Genomic DNA, 21,310 nt, shown 5'->3' with positions numbered 1-21,310 from the left:
AACAAACTCAAACTTTAAGGGGATTTTTAAAAAAATAAACATTAATAAGCACAGCCATAAACTAATGCTTTATTGCAGCACCTTTGGCTTTATTACGGCACTTTTTTGGGTAAGAGTCTATCAGTGTGGTACATGTTGATGTGGCAATATTTGTCCACTCCTGTTTGCAAAAGCACTCCAAATCTGACAGATTGCGATTTCATCTCCTGTCCACAGTCCTCTTCAGATCACCCCTCAGATGTTTGATGGCATTCAGGTCTGAACTGAAACTTTTCTATATATTCCCTTTAAAGCTTTGAGTTTGATTTATAGTGTATGCCCTTGAACGTAATTTTTGCAGGCCACTTGGAACAGAAGCAACACTGCGGAACTGTCTCCATTTATATGTTCACTAACCATGCATTTGTGAGCATCAAGACTTTGAGATTTAGTCAATTTAGTCACTTTTTAGAACTGAATACAAAATCAATAACTTGCACATGTTTTCAGAGACTTATCTGGGTGAATTTGAGTGAGGCATGTCCAGACAATGCCTCTCCATCAAGCCATAGTCTTTAACTGGTGTGTTTTCCACTGGGCAGGGCAGTTTAGCAATTGAATTTTAAATCCTTCAAATTGTGTACTATTCTTGTTTGTCTGAACTCATTAGCTTTTGAAGGATGTTACCAGTGCCAAGGATGTACTAGTTGTATTAGTTGAACAGCTCCTTCTTGTTATGTTCGTGACGATCAGACCATAATTCAGACCCAGAGATCAGACGCAATTTCGACAGAAATGTGAACGATTTCAAAAAGTGTATTAACTTTTCCCCTCCATCTGTAAGTCAAAGCAAACTGTGTACCTTGCGACTCGTTGAAAAGTGAAAATTCAGCATTGATTGCACTTCTGGGAAACGAAGGAAGACGCAGCAAATCCTCTTGGAGCAGAGAAACATGTGACTGCTTATGAGAGGCTGGCATGTGCTGCGTTAAAGAGATGAGGAACAGAACCCGTCCAACCTCTTCCAACTTCCTAGTGAACACCTGAAATCATACAATAGACAGAGGTGCCAAGAGTAAAAGTTTTCCTTCCAACACAGGTAATTAGGAGAACTTATCTGAGTAACCAGTAGACCTGTGTAACTCTTCTTACGATCAGCTGACTTTGCACCAGGGCTTTGAACCGGTTCAAGGAACGAAAACGAAAACCGGGAACTTTTTGTATTTTACAGGGAACAGAAACGATACCGTAAGTGTTATTATTTTTTATGCTCTGGAACAGGAACACTTAATGAAAATAATGGTAACCGGTTAATACCGGTTTTATTTCGTTCCTCAAACTGGACAAAAAAATAGCCTAATTATTTTCCTGCGCACGTTACCATGACGGCTGAGGTTGACGTCCTGTGTGACATCAGACATTAGCTGACTGAATGCTCGCTGACTGAATGCTCTGGGACCTCTATGTGCCTAGATCGGTGGATTATAAAGTCTCCACTCCACATCCTAAATAAGAGAAACCACTGTCATACGAAAGGGCCGAGTTCCCATTGCATCGTTGTTAGACATATTGCAGAGAAGCATGTTTAAAGCGCACAAGAATGTTCTTCGTTAATGGGCATCCATGGCCTGCACAAACTCACAATGTCCGTCATAGCGATCCCTGTAACGCAAGTCAGCGTGGGGCGTGCATTTTCATATATGAGGTTTATTCTTTCTCCACCTAGGTCGTCCCTGAATGACAAAATTCTGTAGGATATTCTTTTCATCTGCTTGAATAAACAGTTTGGAATGTAGGCTGACCCATTTGCACTTCCATCTTTCTTGGTTAATTAATGTCAGATATGGGGAGTAATCAGCTGACAGGAACAAAATTAACCGTTCCGGGAACAATATTTTTTTGTTCTTACCAGTTCGGGAACATCAATTTATTGGTGGAACTCATAACCTGAAACGTTATAATTCCATTTATGTTCGAAACGAACCAATTGGAAAAAAATATCGGTTCAAAGCCCTGCTTTGCACTCCTTGAATCAAGTTTGTGATGGGTCCTTGTTAGGTTTTTAGTGTTTTTCAGTAACAACACAGTCTATCCAGCTCATTAGGTACAATGGAGTAAATGGTGCAACAGCTTTTTAATATCATGTTTACTTACACCATGAATTTACTTTTACTTTTGACACCTCTGACAATAGAATAGTGAATATAGAATACAATGTATACATAGAATATGTTCATGGTTTTTCAATATTGCATCCATTTCAAGAAATGTTATTAGTTTATAAGGTATCATAGAGACTGGACATTATACTGAACATTATACTCTTAGAATCTCTGGTGGGATTGTCAGTCATTCCAACAAGTTCATTATTCAAACAGCCATAAACACAAGTCACACCAGGAAAACTATTCACAACCGCCTCAACAGCAAGACACCATACAATAAAAACAAATTGGAAACAAACCTGCTTCTGAATGAGTTCTTGACCTTCCTCAGGCAACATGTGTACAAGGTTGAGTTGAGGAGAAACAGATCTTCTGAAGGGGTAAATATCTCTCACATACGTCTGAACAAAAGCAAAAATATGATTAGAAACCAGAAAAGAAACGATTCAAAGTGTACCCAGACCCCTTGGAAGTGAACCGTATTCAGACCGTTATTGATGCGGTCTCAGTACGGTTCGCTTATGAGTTCTGACAAGTTACACTTGTGACTAGGTGTAATCACTTAAGGAGGGCTCTAGGACCGGGTGTGATCAAAAAGAGGACTGACACACCATAGAAGGTCCACTTTTCGGTCCAATTAAAGAGGCCTGAGTTCGGTTCACCGAAAGAGGACTAATTGTGAGAATGCCCTGTGATATTAGGTAAAGGGTGAGATCGACAAGGTGTCATTATACAATTTGGATTCAACAATGTGGCCAATGTGTACACACCCTCATTTGAGGCACCCGGACTGAAGTTAATCAGTACTTAGGGACTGTACGTTATTTACTGGGGGGGGGAGGGCTGGTGCGCTGGAAGTCCGGTCAAAAAAAAAATCATGGCCCTCCCCCACCACCTCAATTTTTTCCCCATGGCCCTCCCCCCTCTTCAATTTTGTTTTCCCATGGCCCTCCCCCTACAGGTACAAAAATGTAAATGCTAAATATAATTTTTGGTGCTCTTGTGTGAGAAGACCTTGCGCCATTTAACCCCGATGCACGGCGCCTTCCAGCTCTGTTTGGCTATTCTTGTCGACTTAAACATTTGGTCATGTCAGTACATGGCAATTGTCACAGAGAGATGTGCACGAACAGTGTAGCCTATTAACTGTTCTGTTCAACTTGGACCGAGAGATTCGAGGCGGCTGCTCAACTGCGGAATCTCGAAGTGAACCCCCCACCCTCTCTTCTCTCTCGCTCTGCCCGCATGATTGACAACCTAGACTCTAGGTTGTCAATCATGCGGGTCCTACCTAGACCAAGCTGCGTGAGCAAGCGGTCTCACCTGCAGGATGACTCGAGTTGGTGGGATTACAGGGTTGAAGTAGGCGTATGGCTCCAAACAGTAGCTCTAGCCTAGACTATTTCAAAACGTGTTTTTATTTTCCCAAAAGTAGACATTCTTGTGGACACCGATGAACAATTAAACAAACCGCTGCATTTTTAGGGTGGCGCGCTCCAGTTTGACAGCTGATAATGCCGGTTGGAAGAAAATAGGCTACATTTCACTTCGAGATTCCGAAGTTGAGCAGCCGCCTCGAAGCTCTGTCTAAAGTTAGTAAGCTTGTTCGTGCACATCTCTCTGTGCCTTGCGATGCACTGACACATCACCAAATGTTCAAGTCGACTATGATAGCGAGCGAAACAGCTGGAGGGGCGCCCTGCGTTGGGCACGGTGACCGCGATTTCCTCGACATCGCAAAGTTGGTCCTGGATCAACATCTGGTATATTAGCCTATTCTAGGTCTGATTCCAAAAATTAACGGGCATGCCAAGTGCCGTCACGGTGGTATACGGCTCTGGTTATGGCTAGGTAGGTTATTACAGTGGCTATGTGGAACTGTGCCTAAACCAAATCTAATTCCTAAACAACCTGTCAGTGAAAATGTGTGCACCAACCTAACAACATGCCAAATTATGCCTTTACCAAAACATATTCCTAAACGTAACCTGTCAGTGAATAACTGTATTTTGTAACAGCATGGCACTTCTGCATAACTGATCTTAATCCATAGGCTACAGAAGACGTTACTGGCGCGAAATCTGACATAATCACTCAAACCAGATGTTGATCCAGGACCAACTTTGCGATGTTGTTCCAGCAGTAGCCTAACCCGAGGAAATCGCGGTCACCGTTATGGCAGGCACAAGGTCTTTTCCACACAAAAGCACCAAAAACAATATTTAGCCTAGGCTAACACATAATTCGGTATGCCTACACGCATCCCTAGGTATGCCTAGGGATGACTACAGATACACGCTTCAGTGCTAAAGTATGCACCCGGGACCTTGCATCGCAAAGCGATGTGTTTCAGAGAAGTATTGCATTTTTTATTATTATTTAAAAAATAATAAAATAAAATGAAATAAATTCTTTTTTTTCCCCTTGGCCCTCCCCCTAACTCCGATTTTTTTTTTTGCCATGGCCCTCCCCCCCACCTCATTTTTTTTCATCATGGCCCTCCCCCCCCTACGCACCAGCCCTCCCCCCCTGGTAAATTACGAACAGTCCCTTACTGTACATAAAAAAAGAATCAAAAAGTGTGTTGGAAAATGAATTAAAACACTACTGTGTGTAAATATAAAACAGGATAGTTGCTCAAGCGAGTGACCTTGGCATAATGAATGAGGTTCCAACGCTTGTCCATGAGGAAGTACTGTGCAGATCGAGCCTCTGGAATATTAAAGAACTCCAAACACTCCTGAGGAAAATCACAATTCACACAATCAGAATTCACACCAACAAAATATCAAAATACTTTAAATGTAATATGGTCACTTTTTTTTCAAAGACGTGTTATTATTCACTTGTTTTATGCTTTCTAAAAGACTTAAAACATGTTACTATATGATTCAGTTGTGTTATCCTCTCTAAAAAACAACAAAATGTAATATCAAATACTGTATCATACATGGATCTGATATACTGTATGCAAAAATGCAGCTTTTTAACTGAGCTAACTCTGCACATTTGAAAATTGAGCCTTTGACGCAGGCATGTACAACCTTAAGAAGAGCTTCAAATTGTGTGTCCTCATGGACGGGCAACTGTGTGGGGATGTCACACTCATTCTGGCCATGTACCACCAAAGTCTTGGTTCCTAAAATGAAATAACATTTCGACATGAAATAACTAAAATGAAATATGGAGAAGATCCACCTTTTCATGTATGAAAAATAAAATTTTCAGTCTCAATGAATACTTAGAATGTAATGGAATTTAAACATTAATTTAATTTAATGTTTAAAGGGGCACAATGTAGGATTACATACAGTGAGGAAAATAAGTATTTGATCCCTTGCTGATTTTGTTGGTTTGCCCACTAATAAAGACATGATCAGTCTTTAATGTTAATGATAAAATGTATTCTAATATGGAGAGACAGAATATCAAAAAGAAAATCCAGAAATTAACTCTGAAGAATATATATTAATTGATTTATATTTAATTGAGGGAAATAAGTATTTGATCCCCTGCCAACCATTAAGATTTCTGATCCCGCAGATCAAATGGCACTTCCAATCAACTTGTTATCTGAATTGAACACAACTGTTAATAGTAACCTGCACAAAAGACACATTGAATCTGCAGAATCAGTCCATAATATCAGTAAATCAATCAAACTAAACTCGCCAACATGGGACAGACCAAAAGGCTGTCAAAGGATGTCAGGGACAAGATTTTAGAACTCAAGAAGGCTGAAATGGGCTCCTGGATGTTAAGGAGCAAACTGTTGGTGCATTTCTTCCAAATTTTAGGACAAACAAAATGATTATCAATCATCAATCTTAGGCCTGTCTGTGGTTCCATACAAGATTTGACCTTGTGGGCATTCAATAACCAGAAAAACAGAGATAAAGCACCCTAAAACTGTATGGAAAGAGCTAGGAAATTATCTCAAGGCAGCTGGGACCTCAATCCCTAAGAAAACTATTGGAAACACTTAATACCACAGCGGATTAAAATCCTGCAGTGCATGTATGGTACCCCTGCTTCAGAAGGAACCTGTTCAGGCTCACCTGAGGTTTGCCAATGAACATCAAACTGGATTAGGATATGATTGTGAGGTGCTGGAATCAGACGACACCAAAATCAAACTGTTTGGCATTAACACAACTCAATGTGTTTTGAGGAAGAGAAATGCTGCCTATGATCCCAAAAACAACACCTTCTCCAACATCATACATGAAAGTGGTAACATTATGTTTTGAGGTTGTTTGTCTGGCCAAGACACAGGACAACTTCACATCGTCAAGAAATGGATGGAGGGAGACATGTAAACGTACAATGCTGCATGCCAACCTCTTTCCCACCACCACTAGACTGAAGGTGGGTCATGGATTGGCCTCCCAATATGATAATAATCCATAACATACAGCCCAAGCAGCGAAGGAGTTGCTCAAGCAGAAGCACATTAAGGTCATGAAGTGGCCTAGACACTTTCCAAACATTAACCCTATAATAATAATGTGGAGGGAACAGAAGCTCCCATTTGCCAAGCTAGAGTCATACAATTTAAATGATTTAGATATGATCTGCAAAGAAAAGTGGACAAAAATCCCTTCTAATATATCCACAAACATTGTCATTAACTGAAAGAAACATCTTAACTCTGTACAAGAAAACAAGGGCTTTGCCACCAAGTATTTTGTCTTCTTTGACTAGAGGGGTCAAATACTTATTTTCCTCAATGGAATACAAATCAATTAAAATATATTCTTGAAAGTTATTTTCTGGATTTTCTTTTTGATATTCTGTCTCTCCATATTAGAATACATTTTATCATTAATATTATAGAGTGCTCATGTCTTTATTAGTGGGCAAACCAACAAAATCAGCAAGGGATCAAATACTTATTCTCCTCACTGTAGTTTGTTAGGTGCCCCTGGCATGCCTGTCTCAAAGTCTACATTGTCATGAAAAGATGCTGTTTAACTGAGCTCGCTGTGAGAATGTTTTCATCACAGAATCATGCCAGCAGCTGATACAAATGTGAATCTGTATCTGGCGGTATGAAAAGCGATTTTTTCGTATTAGAAGTGTTTCCGACGACACATCCAGGTCGCTCTGTCAAAAGTTACATTTGGGGTTCTCTGACAGCGGTCGCGGGAGCCATTGTTCACTTACTATTGACTGAAATAAAAATTGGCTGACTCTGGACATTAATTAATTAAACTTTTAATCCTACATAGTGCCGCTTTAAAAGTTAGATTGATGTTTAAAAACTAAGCTGCAATGTGCTCAGCCTCTAATTTGTTACTTTAGAACAAAAATATGACGCTAAATATTTGAAATAACCTGGCATGGAGGCGGTAACCAGCAACTTGACTTCACACTGCTCCTTTTTCATGGTTTGCTTGAGATCCTTGAAGAACAAGCCCTCCACATAACCCACCACCTCCCACAGGAACGTCAGAGTGGCCGAGATGGCGTCCATGCCCCACTCGCATGGCGTTCGCACAAAATACATGATCAAGCCCACCTAGCAATTGACAAAAATGCACATACTATAAACACACACTCTGAAATATCCTAAAAGAGTTACACTATGGAAAATGTACGTCTAAAACGTGTATACCCATTACAAATCGGTGAGACTTACCAGGTAATTGAAGAGAATATGTGATGTCTGAGCAGGCATGTCCCCAATATTGAGTAGAAGCTTTCTAAGCATGTATATCAGCTCATCCTGAGACACAATAAAAGTCTGTGTCAAATTCTTATGCATCTTGGTATTTCAATGCATTTGATATGTTTTTCGGGACAAGCATGTCATATTAGTTAGATACAGTTAGGTATGTTTGCAAATAGTTAAAAGGCCTTTTAGGTACCTGTCTGTTACTAACAGTGAGCTTCTCTAGGAAATGTCGCAGCACTAGAGCAGGGTCTTCAATAAGACAGTTCCACAACACCTGCTGTGCAACAGCACTCACTAAGGGAAGGGGCATTTTGCAAGAAGAACAAAAAAGATAAAAAGATGCGTCTTAATAATTTTGCATTTCTCTGTTAATCTACAATACACCAGACCAGTTATTTTTTGACAAAATGTTAAAAATACTATTCATTACTGTTAGTTTGAAGCATGGATTTATACATTACTTAATGTTTCAGAAGGACATTTGTAGACGTTGGAAGTATCAAAGGCATGTTTATGTGTACCTGCAACTCCATCTTCTTGAACCTCCCCATCCTCCATTAAGTGTACAATCGGCAAAACTGCTGCACAAATGCATGCTGGGAAAACCGCTTGGGGCGGCTGCACAACATGATGAGTGGGAGTGTGTTCTGTGGTGTTGTCCTCATCTACACGCAAATTATATCAGACGGTAATTAGACCAAAGTATCGGATTGAAATGTACAGTATAATCCGAATTTCAGGCAGAGTAATAAAAGTTTCACTTTACTTGTCACCGGTGTCATACATATGACATGACGGTGTCAGAATAGTGTCATAATGCAATGCAGTCATGGAAATGGATCATAAACATTATGTCAATGTCATGCACATTTCATGACTGTTGCCATTAAGTGACATTTGGTTATGGTAAAGACAGACGAAACAATGTAACCATCAAAGACAACAACACTACCCAAAATATATTTTTTAATTTTATTTTGAAGCTTATTAAAATAAAATGCTTGTGCTTGACGTTGGTGGACACGCCCCTTTAGGCAGACCGGAACCTGGTCGCGCTTGCTGCCCATAGAAACGTATTAAGTTGGCGAATGTTATACTCTTAGAATCTCTGGTGTAACCGAATAATCCCATGCAGAATGTTATAGTGCAGGTTGAAATTGCAGAAAAAGAGGTTTAGGAACATTTTATATAGATTTTTACAAATTGTGATTTTTATCAACTACAGACCCCATAGTCTTCAAATCCACCTGTTTCAATTTTTTTCCTGAAGTGGAAACACACAAAATCCAAAATGGCGGATATGCAGTCATATTCTAACTCAATTGAATGTAATTAAAAGAAACGTGTCATACAGATGGTGTAACTTCAATCTGCTCACAACATTACCGTACCGTGGCAGCGTACCGTGATCATTACACCCTGTGGCCATTCGGAATGGGGGGGCAGTATAGCACTGCTTTTGCAGAGCAGCGTCTGCCTGTGTTTGTGCGTCTGTTTGTGCTTCCGTGCTTGTCCATCCCCCAGTTTTAGTAGTAGTAGAAATACAGTCAGCAAATTGCATGTTTTATTTAGCATTGGGCATTTGATAGGGCATTTGATAATAACACAAGTGTGAGCCCTAAACAAGACCACCATGTGAATTTAAACTCGACTTTTTTTCTGTCTTGCATTCACCGTCTCCCAATCCGTCCCTAACTTATTTCGGCACTATTCAAGTCAGGAACGGGTATCCTCAGGATACAGAGTTTGCATACCTACAATTTGAACCGGTAAAGACAATTAAAACCGAGTCAATCAGACAGGAACACCATTGTAATTAAGTGTGTCCCGTAACGCCAGCATGAGAGAGATCGAATTTTAAATTTGGCGACGACATTCTGTCTTCAAAACTGGCATCGGCCGCTTCCAATTTAGGACCACCATTAGGCCTATTCTCAACCGTTTCCACAACCTCACTGATCACAGTTGCTTCATCTCTAACGCCAGGGCTAAGGATAACGAAAATAGCAAAACAGAGTAGGCTAATAAACTGTAATGGAGAGACTGAGGAGACATGAAATCAAGCGGAGGAGTGCGGACCATTTTGAGTGGACCGATGTCGCTTGCTTTGTGTAGGCCTATCAAGCAAGCCTGTCTCATTTGTGCGATGAGCACAAAAACACAAATTGAACCACTCGTAGGCCTATAGTGTGAGTCAAACAGACATGAACAACATTGTAGCCTAATGAAGTAGTGCCCCGTCACGTCAGCATGAGAGGTGATTTTACATTTGGCGACGACATTCTGTCTTTAAAACTGGCGCATTGGCCGCTTCCCCTATTGCAGGCTATTACCTGATCTACACTGTCGCTGCCACAAAAAAACAAGGTAGCACAACTTAATACTATTACTAGCCTATATATCTGGTAAATAGTAGGTTGAAGACGGGGTATTATTGGTGCACTGCTTTTTTTGCGAAGCAGAGTAGGCCTAGGCTAATCTGCTTCAGTGTAGCTCATTGTACGTTGATCCCTCCCTCAGTTTTAGTAGGGAGGGAGAAGAGTCAGCCAATTGCGCGTTGCACGTAACATTGGGCATTTGATAATAACACAAGCATGATCCCTAAACAAGACCGCCAGTCGACGGTGTTTTGTTTTAATTATTCTGTCCTGCATTCACCGTCTCAATTCCGCCCCTAACTTATAAGTGATGACTGTTAATTATTTCTGTACTAGCCTATTCAAGTCAGGAACGGATATCCTCAGGATAGCCTACGGACTAATAGGTTGAAGATGGTTTTTTTTATTGGTGCTTGTGAACATTTCATCCTTTCAATGCGCTGTTGTGCGCGATCGACGGGATTCCGGTTAACTGGGGATGTGATGGACTGCACACGTGACAAGACATCTGTTACACCAGGTGTGGTAATCATCTGTGATTAGGACTGCAAATTCAGTTGCTTCGGTGGAGATTCGAACCAACAATATGACTGGGGGACTATAGCTCCTTCTTCGGAGGCTGGATAACCTGTCGCGCCACGACATGTCACAAAAGGCTGTGCAGTGAGTCCCGTGCACTGCACTGCACTGCTGTAACCCACCCCCTCCCCCACAGACAAACATTCATGTTCTGAAAAGTTCAACACGTTCTGAAAATTTTAGCCGCTTTGCATTAAGTTTTCGAGCAGACACTTGTCCACGGTGACGCAACATCGAAAGAGAAAAGGAGAGACTGTTCACAAATAACTGAATAAAGATTTCATTTAAAAAAACCACAGCATTTGTATGAAAATGTGCTGGGTGACCACACTGCCTATCCAGATGCACGTATAGCAACAATGAGAAAGAGAGGGAGAGACGGAGAGAGAGAGCGATTAGCGGCGTAGGCCTATCTGTGTGTGTGTGTGTGTGTATTTGTGTGTGTGTGTGTGTGTGTGTGTGTGTGTGTGTGTGTGTGTGTGTGTGTGTGTGTGTGTGTGTCGGGGAACATTTGAAGTGAAAAAACAACCCTCCCCCACTTCAGCATCAGATGTTGGTGGTCTACCACAAGTCAATCCTTGTTTACCCGACTATCTTGTAGCCTAGTATTCATGAAGTTCATAAAGCCATAATATCGTTATATAGCCTATAGGCTAAGATATCAAAAATCCCTCTGCATTTCTGCATTGCCTGAGTTCATAGGCTAAAACAACTTTATTTAGGCCTGACTTATTTAGCTTACTTTATTAGCCTTATTTATTATCGTATTTAGGCTTTAACGTAGGCCTATTTTACAAAATATCGAAAGAAGGAAAAGAAAAGACAGACAAGTTGAGGCTTACTGATTGTAGCCTATTACAGCAAATCAAACATGCGCTTTATGAACACACTAGCCTGAGGGCAAACATCTTGTTGGCATGATTGAGATAACCAGGCCATGCCAGGAATTCAACTACCTGGGCACACACTAAAATACTGACAGGCTACAATTGCTTGGATCTTCGGAGCACAGTGGGTTTCGTGGGTCCGGGGGGATGGTTGGTGACGGCACGCTTGATGTATTTTTTCCCCACCCCTGCATGCATGCACGCGGACACACGGGGTCGGGACATTCACCACCACAATACCATGAGCAAATGACTGAGTGCGGCTAAATATGCCTGTTGCATAGCGTAGCCTAATTATTCACACATCACGTCAAGTCACAAATTAGTAGTCTCTTGCAGTTGACCTATGCCAAATTAACGTCCTCCCTGTAAGGCTGCACTAATTCAAACAGGTAGAGAAGTCGGCTTAGCCTATAGCCAAAGTCTATAAAATGTAGCCTATTTTTTGTAATTTCCAATTATCTAGGCTATGTTTACGATAACGATTTGTTGCGCTACGACGGTGCTCAAGACAAGTTGGATCATAGTCATCTCAAGTGCTCCCATTAAAAAACGGCTGGGGTGTTACACCGGGAAGACCGCCGTCTTCTCTTTGCTGCCTAAATTGTAACAATTTAAATGCCTCATCTCCAAGCAGCACAATCGAAACTATTGGCTATCTAGCTTGTGAGTTTGGCTGGTATCCAACAAGACGAGTCAATTGGCATTAGGTCTTGCGAAGAGTGGAAAGAGTTACGTTACAGGCTACGTCGCGTGTGTGTGTGGGTGAGAGAGGGAGAGAGAGAGAGAGAGAAAGAAGCGCTTCCCCGCAGAAAGGGCATAGCGATGTCTCCAAATATTAGACAAATGCAGCTTATTTTAGTTAAGTAGACATCAGGGAAGTATTTTGCTTAAAAGCAACGCCGACCTGATTGGTTCATATTGCTCTAGCCGTGCGTGTCATTTACATCTTGCCAGCCTATGTTCTTAAATAAATCTCTAACTTATAGCGATTCCAAACTTGTCCCCCACCCATCGCACAACGTGAAAGTTGAAATGTGTGTAGCCTATGCTTAAATAGGCCTACTGCCTAAACTAGTTTAAATGCGTCCTCTCCAAACAGCACAATCGAAACTATTGGCTGTCTAGCTTGCGAGTTTGGCTGGTATCCAAAAAGACGAGTCAATTGGCATTAAGGTCTTGCGAAGAGAGCAAAGAGTTACGTCGCGTGTGTGTGTGGGCGAGAGAGGGAGAGGGAGAGAGAGAGAGCGAGAGAGAGAGAGGTGCTTCCCCGCAGAAAGAGCAAGGCGATGTCTCCAAATATTAGACAAATGCAGCTTATTTTAGTTAAGTAGACATCAGGGAAGTATTTTGCTTAATAGCAACGCCGACCTGATTGGTTCATATTGCTCTGAATAGCCACAGAAGGCTAGGCTATATTTTAATGGGTTTACGCGCGCGAGGTCATCTAACTGTGGTCACGCCAGGTGCTATTACGAGAGGAAAACTATAGCACGTTGGCAAACATTAAAGTCAGTTTAAGCCATGCATATGATGAACCAGTTTTCTTGTTTGAAAAAACACACTTCCTGGTGCGCAGGGTGCATGCATTTCTGACTGACCCATGAAATCGCATGCACGGAACTCCATGATTATGAGATGACATCGCATATATTTCCCAGCGCATATCACCGTAGCCTACAGTGAGACATTGTTCTTATGAAGCTGGCGGGAGACATGCATCCACAGTTGAAGGAATGTGCAATGATTTTGCGCTCACCCAGGCTCAAACACAATTCCTTAATGGCAAATCTACCCACGGTTGCATCAAACTTATAGGTGTCCTCCCTGTAAGGCTGCACCAATTCAAACAGGTAGAGAAGTCGGGTTAGCCTATAGCCAAAGTCTATAAAATGTAGCCAATTTTTTTGTCATTTCTAATGATCTATGTAGTCTATACGATAACGATTTGTTGCGCTACGACCGGTGCTCAAGTTGGATCATAGTCATCTCAAGTGCTCCTAGGAAGGCTCCCCCCTTCTGACACCTATGGGTGCCTTTTTAACCTTTGACCTACTTTCTTTGTCTATGCCTTGATGAAGGCCAATATGGCCGCAACGCGTAGACCCATGTGCTTTTAAACTGAATTTGCCATGTTAAATTAAAGGTTTTTTTTATATTTTTCTCAAATCTCAGAGTGCCTCTGCTTTTTTCTTCCTTTTTTGGACCTACACTTCACCCGGTACAGATGAGCACCTGAGTAATATTACCCCGCAAAGTCTCCTGAGCGCTTTAAGCCCTTCAAGCTGTTTTCTATTCAGTGTTGCCCCGGAAATCAGAAAAGTTAAACTGAACCTTAAAAAGGGCATTAATGGCGAAATTTCTCCACACAATGGCAGCCATCTTGGATTTGCCACTAAATTTCAAGGAAAAAAATGGAAACAGGTGGATTTGCATTCGGGGAGGTCCTGGAATAAAAAAAAAACACCAAATGGAAAAATCTATATGAAATGTTCCAAAACTTACATATGGACCTATATACTATTAAGACCATTTCAGGCAGATTAATAAAATAAACATACTCACCTTCAGTGCTGACAGCGGAGCGTACACTCCAAAGAGAGCCCCGGCGGAAGGAGTAGTTCCGGTGCGAGTTCGAGGAGGCACACGAGGGACTCACTGAAAGACGACGGGATGCCAAATTTACCACATCCTCTGTTGTATCAAAAAGAGGAGAGAGACAGGTCATTTTGCATTTATGGATTAACTTCCAGGTTCCACATTGTTAACTTTAGATTTACTATTCAGACAAAACCTAGACTAAATAAAGCCACGCTCTCCACTTAACAAAAATGGCAAACATTCCTAGTGAGAATTCAAGACATAAACTTCAGTTAGTTAAGTACTGCCTCCAAAAATACTCTTACAGTACTAACAAATAATGTGCAAAAACAATTCTCCCAGCTTTAGGCTACATGATGCCCATAGCACTAGCATTGTCTTGACCTAAGTATTATATCCTAAGCTTTGAAATGACACAACCTTTTAAAAGTAACTGGAACAGAAGTAAAAAAAAACAAAAAAAACTGGCGCTTTCCGATGCGTTTGTAGACAGTATATAGGCCAACCTATTTTTAGCCTATAACAGCGCGGTCCAAATTTCTAGGCTAAATATGCAGATAGAGATAGGCCTATGCATTAAATGTCAACGATTAACCTGTGCTGAAACTGCTATAGTTTTATTTTTAATATTCCAGCACCCTGACATTAAAATAGAAAAGCGCTTCAATCTGCTCTTAACGTGTCCGTTGTCTTGAATAGCCTTATTTTATTTGATTGACGATAGCCTAGGGTAGGCTAGGCCTATCATAACAGCATAATGCAAGACATGCCTATATTAAATCATTATCATCATCATCATCATCATTATTATTATTATTATTATTATTATGTCTTTATGAATTGATATTAGACTAATAGCCTATTGATTAGGTCACGTCTTATCCGATATGCACAGCTGTCTCGTTAAAGGGACGCCCCCAGTAGGCCTACGCCTACTTCGCTGAACGGTCATTCTGGACCTTGTAGAGCTATAAGTTTATTTATTTAATAGACCTACCTATGTGTAGCCTAGTCTTTCTGCATTTCTAGGGGTTTTATCAGCAATTTTAGCCTATAGCAACCGTGGAGTTGGCCTAAATATAGGCTACACTGGAGGTATACTAACTCTAGGTATAGGCTAATAGCCTAAATCAGGGGTTCCCAACCTTTTCCAACTTGGGGCCCACTCGAAATTGTCAAAAATGTTCGGGGCCCACCTCTGACCCAATTAAGAATAAAACTCAAATAAATCAACAGCAACACACACCAAAATATTATTATTATTTATGGAAAATTATTTCAAGGCCCACTTGGAATACCTTCAGGGCCCACCAGTGGGCCCCGGCCCATAGGTTGGGAAAAACTGGCCTAAATTAATCATTAAAAAAACAGTTTTAGGCCTTCCACATATTTAGACTTCTAGCAAATTAAATAGGACACACGGGAATACTATACAATAAGGGTTGGTGCCAATTATTGCGATTTTCTTCTCATAACGTTCGCCAGCCATTGGTCTCTCATTGAAGGCGGTCTCTGTCAGAGACCGTTTCGGTCTCCATCATGGCGACGTTCTATTCAACAGTGACGTCGTGGGTTTAACGAAAACAGTAAACCTCTGTCCCGACTGAAGTGTGCATGTTTACCATCCTCCTCCTGCTCAGGTGGGGGGCTGCAGGTGGGCTCATAGCATGCTTCATGGGAGATGGGAATGGCTGTGATTATGGAAGCCTCGCGGCCCAACCTCCTCCTCTCCTCTTCCTGCTGCAAGTTCTTGAGAATGTGCTCTGCCCGCTGATGAGATCTCGAAACGGCACGTGCCGAGAAGGACTTCTAGGATCAGAGACAAAGAAACTTATCTTTCAGATGGTGATGTTTCACAATAATAAAATTTTACTCTTCTTTGCCAAATTTTGTGGGAGTTACCGACTGGTCTTCATTAATTGGGTCTTGAACGCTTCCTGTGTTCTGAGGTATCCAAGGAGGATCAAACATCGGCACACATGGCATGCCCAAGATGGGAGAAGGCAGCGTAAAGTTGATGCTGGGAGGTGGAATCTAAAAAACACAAACAACAAAGTCTACATGTCACATGCCTACACATCCAGAAAAGGAAAAATACCTAGATTCATACATTTATATACATTTAAGAGAGGTCACCCCTACGACTATGCTAATGAACAAATGAATTGTAATGATATTCCATTGATTTGCACGTACATCAAAAAACACCAACAAAGTAACAGCATCTGCGCATAACACTATGTTCAAAAAGAGAAAAGTACTATTACTTATTCCAATAGCTCACTATGAAGTCTTACATTCTACTTGGCTGTCACAAAGATTGTAGATTTAACTGAACGCTAGGACTGGCTTATCATTTGGAGCATGTTCCCAAAATGGAGGACGTACAGTCAGCGGCCACTTTATTTGGCACAAGTGTCTAACTGCTCTTTGATGCAATTGTCTAATCAACTTAATGCATTGGGACACACAGACGTGGTCAAGACGATCTGCAGCAGTTCAAACCGAGCATCAGAATGGGAGAGAGAGGTAATTTAAGTGACTTTGAATGTGGCATAGTTGTTGGTGCCACACAAGCTGGTTTGACTAATTCAGAAACTACAGAAAATATTCAGAAAAAGACAATACACAGTAAGCGGAAATTCTGTGGCTGAAAAAAGAGGTGGGAGAGGTACAAAAGGGGACACGAACATTCCCAATGGAGGCAACCTCGAGTTATCTCTACAGCAAATGGAGGCAACCTCGAGTTATCTCTACAGCAAATGGAGGCAACCTCGAGTTATCTCTACAGCAAATGGAGGCAACCTCGAGTTATCTCTACAGCAAATGGAGGCAACCTCGAGTGGGGATGGAATGGAAATGCGGTTGCTTGACAATCTCAATCTCATCTGCATTTGACTCAACCAACATTTTCACTCCCACTGTGGATGTTGATTCTACCTGGGACCTGATCTACCTAATAATGGTTATCTCTACAGCAAATACAGTACCATTAGGTTGGCAGACAATGTGGCTCCTCATAACCCACCTCGCCATCCCACAGACTGGCATTTGTATGATGTGATTTTTGTTGCTACCGTATTTCCGTGGTATCGGACTACAAGTCGCACTTTTTTTCATGGTTTGGCTGGACATGCGACATATACTCTGGTGCGACATATATATGTTTTTTTTTCTCCACGGGAGAGCACTATGTGCGCAACTAGGCCTATGTTGTGTTGCCTAATACCACTGATAGAAAAAATGTTACAACTCCACAACAAAAAATAGCATTTACAATGACGACTGAATAGAAATATACCACCCAAAAGAAGTTAATATAGCCTACTGCTGAGTTCAAGCTGAAAGTAATTAAATATGCAGCCGAAAATGGCAATAGGGCAGCTGAACGAAAGTTTGGATGCAATGGAAAACTGTTTGGGGACTGGAGAAAAGCGGAGGAAAATGTGCATGTTGTGAAAAAAAAAAAAAGCTATCTGAAGGTTCAAGGCCCACGTCTAGAAGAAGAGCTGAATACAGGACAAATGTGTTCTCGAACAACGCGCGCGCTGCGAGTCAACGGTCTTGTTACGGGCTCCATGACATTGCCAAAGAAATGAATAGGACTTTTTGCGGAAGTCAGGGACCTCGTGGATTTATCGCGTTATGCAATGCAATCCCCTCTCATGGATTTATTTGCGCTATGCAACGCAATCGCCTCTCTATCCGAGAACGAGCGTCTGTGTTATTAAAGACAGTCAGCCGACTTCAAGGTGAAAATCGGTCATTTCCGCGAGTTTCTGACAAACGAGCACAACGTGACACTACCATAGGCTACACAACATGGTTGAAATCCCCCTCATCTTTGATACCGTCATGGGCTGAAGTCTCAGAAAAGGGGGTAAAGAAAGGCGTGCTCTGGAGACGGAACAAAGTTGCCTCGAACCTCCCACGGTCCAAACGCAAAACAATGCCGAAAATTGAATGTTGTTCTGACTACAGGGCAACATGGCGCGTTATCACTGTTTCTTCTTCTTTTTCTTTTTGTGGTTTTATGGCGGTTGGCAAACCATCTTAGTTGGTGCATTACCACCACCTCTGAATGCGTTGCCACTGCTTCAGATGCTGGTTTATAAAACAATGCCGTCTTTGAGCAGCAGCTTACCATGCGCCAGTTATCACAACATAGATTCCATGGATAGAGTAACCTTTCAAAAATGTGCGACGATTAGTCTGGTGCGACGTATATATGTTTTTTTCATCTACAAAATGCATTTTTGGGCCGTTGCGACTTAAACTCCGGAGCGACATATAGTCAAAAAAATACGGTAAATGCAAAAATGCTCTGCTGTGCCCTGATCAAAATCACCCCTAAGCCTCACCTGTCAGTAAAGCAATGTTTCTGCTGCTATGCTTTTGCCAACAACAGCAAATCAGGCAGAGTAAATGTTGAAATTGTGCCCTTTTTGGAGCTTAACATGCAGTTAACATGCAAAGTCGTGACGCACAAACACAACAGATGGTTCAAGTCTGCGTGTTCTCTTTCTTTAATCAAGTCTGCGTGTTGTCATAATGGTTTGGATGATGCCATGTTTCATCCCAAACCCGGGCAGGTCTGCTCTGCTCGGTCAGCACTGCTTTTTTTGTCCAGGACCCACATTACGTACAGTACCACACAGGAGCATAGTTTTTGGGGTTGACTCTGAAGTGACATCAGAGATGTCAATAAACTCTATTACACTTAAAACAATACATACTTTACAATGATTTACATATTTAAAATGTGTACACATATTTTAAGAGCAGATGTGAAAAGAATTTGACAATAAAAGGCATTCAGATTCCGATTGTGATCTCTACTCTTTTTATGACATTTGATTTTAAAAAAAATGTAGATGCTAAGTCAACCACCTTAAAGATTTGTTGTGCGCCTTCCTCCATGCGTGGCCAGACATGATAGCGGAAGCGCCAGAGTGTGTAGAATTTCAAGACGGAACTGATGCGCTGAGCTGGCTCCTGATGCTGGAACTCTGCAAACATCATATCTGACACGGCATCCGGGACTTTCACTGCACACAGAAGAAACATCGCAGCTGCAAAAAAAGGAAATGGAGAAAGAAATGGTCAGGTAAACATAATTCTCTCTCATGGCGTGTTAAAAACACAGTTACAAACCCCAACTCCGGTGAAGTTGGGACGTTTGGTAAACTGAGAATAAAATCAAAATGCTATCATTTTCAAAACATTCAATACATTCCTTAGATGGAGAATAGTGAAAAGACAACATATCAAGTGTTAAAACCGAGAAAAAACATATGTACTCATTTCTAATTTGATAACTGCAACACGTCTCAAATAAGTTGGGACGGGGATCAGTGAAATGTTATAAACATCCAAATAAGATAAAACAAAAAGGAAGAACATTTCAAAATGAATTGTACTAATGTACAATTTGAGTGTCCAGGTATAAGACAATCACAGAGAGGCTGAGTCACTCAGAATTAAAGATGCAGAGGGAACAATTACCATAGTTACCATAGTTTGAATTCCCTTGATTTACCGTGATTGAATGTATATAAGACATATTTTTGTCATTAAAATCATTGCATAGGTTCATAACATCATGAAATATATATTGGCTGTAGTCTCACTCTAGCACTCCGAGAATTACAGCTAGTTAAAACTTGACCATATTAAGGACGCTTCATGTGTGCAAATGATAGAGGGGTTTAACATTCCCCTATCCACCCGAGCTCACTTGAAATAGACCCAGAAGACATGGGAAACTGTAATTTGCTTACAGAAGTCAGCAGAAGTTGCAGAAGTCAATTCTTTTTTAAAATAATAGTCTTGCACATCCTGTACTACAGTGAAAATTGACCATGCAACTTGTGTTAGTGCTAACTTCAAAAGTCAGCCTCCATGATGGCATGGAGGTGCAGTAGTACATTGGTTAAGCTGTTCTAACTCACCTGTAGAATTGAATGCAGTACTGAATGAAACAAATGGGTTTTAAACAGCATGAAAAGCCACTCGTGCTTTATATTTTGAAGGGAGATCTTCGATTACTGCCACATAGTAAGGACAAATTGCATTCTCTACTATGTTTTAACAGTTTAACTCCAACATAAGGACCAGCAGGACATAAAATGGCTGGCTTTTGGTCAAGACCTGCCACACTGTAAAGCACTATAGAAAGGAAAATATTGCAAAACATGACAAGGAATACACCTACCATTTAAGCTGTTGAAATCATGTCCAAGATAGGAATCAACACTGTTTTTATATAAAATCACCTCATCGGTTAATGCTATTAACTGTTACGTGTTGTCCTTTGTTTTGTTTTTAGTCTTCCTCGACATTTGCTACCTTTTATTGTCCCCGTCCCAACTCTTTTGAGACGCGTTGGATTTACATATTCATGAATATCCCCCAAAACAATAACTTTGGTCAGTTTTGATGGCTGATATATTTTCTTTGTACCGTTTGTACCGTTCTCCAACTAATGTCAGACCCAGACTTTTGAAAATGGCAGTATTTTGTTTTTATTCACAATTAACCTTGCATCCCAACTTCTATGGAGTTGGGGTTTGTACATGACAGTGAAAGAAAGAAGGGCCACCTGGGAAACGCCCAGAGTTATTGTGACACAGCACTCCACAGCACACAATGCTCACTGCACACAACAAAATTGCATTTATCCTCATCAGTGCAAGGGGGCAGCCCCAAACGGCGCCCAAAAGGAACAGTGCGGCAGGAGAGTCCCATTCTTAGAGTATTTCAGTCATGGAGGAGAGAACCAACTTCTCTCTGAAGTGTCACACTTACAAGACCCCTACCAGTTTGCTTACCGGGCAATGTGCTCGAGCATCTTGAACAGCCAAAGAGTCTGGTCAAAATTGTATACATTGATTTTAGCAGTGCTTTTAACACAATTCAACCTCATTTGATGGTGAGAAAGTTATTGGACTTAGGTGTCAACCCCAGACTGATATTGTGGATTAATGATTTTTTAACTGAACGTAGCCAACAAGTAAGATTTAACTCTCACATCTCCTCACTGAA

The 21,310-nt window shown here is 41.2% G+C and overlaps 1 protein-coding gene across 1 annotated transcript in view; it reads right to left on the bottom strand.

Annotated features, from left to right (window-relative positions):
- Window positions 1-21,310, bottom strand: part of LOC134463615 (protein unc-80 homolog) — a 179,701-nt gene that overhangs the window by 69,881 nt on the left and 88,510 nt on the right. Inside the window, exons 34-45 of the mRNA XM_063216795.1 lie at window positions 19,157-19,338; window positions 16,169-16,300; window positions 15,889-16,075; window positions 14,231-14,359; window positions 8,343-8,486; window positions 8,015-8,115; window positions 7,786-7,872; window positions 7,482-7,665; window positions 5,189-5,283; window positions 4,795-4,884; window positions 2,444-2,545; window positions 842-1,022 (exon numbers count right to left, since the gene is read on the bottom strand). Coding sequence (XP_063072865.1) covers window positions 842-1,022; window positions 2,444-2,545; window positions 4,795-4,884; window positions 5,189-5,283; window positions 7,482-7,665; window positions 7,786-7,872; window positions 8,015-8,115; window positions 8,343-8,486; window positions 14,231-14,359; window positions 15,889-16,075; window positions 16,169-16,300; window positions 19,157-19,338 — 1,614 coding nt within the window. The remainder of the gene's footprint in view (window positions 1-841; window positions 1,023-2,443; window positions 2,546-4,794; window positions 4,885-5,188; window positions 5,284-7,481; window positions 7,666-7,785; window positions 7,873-8,014; window positions 8,116-8,342; window positions 8,487-14,230; window positions 14,360-15,888; window positions 16,076-16,168; window positions 16,301-19,156; window positions 19,339-21,310) is intronic.

Source organism: Engraulis encrasicolus, chromosome 15 (assembly GCF_034702125.1).
Source record: "Engraulis encrasicolus isolate BLACKSEA-1 chromosome 15, IST_EnEncr_1.0, whole genome shotgun sequence".
Lineage (NCBI taxonomy): Eukaryota > Metazoa > Chordata > Actinopteri > Clupeiformes > Engraulidae > Engraulis > Engraulis encrasicolus.
Note: the sequence above shows the minus strand (reverse complement) of the source record. Positions and strands in the feature narration are given on the sequence as shown.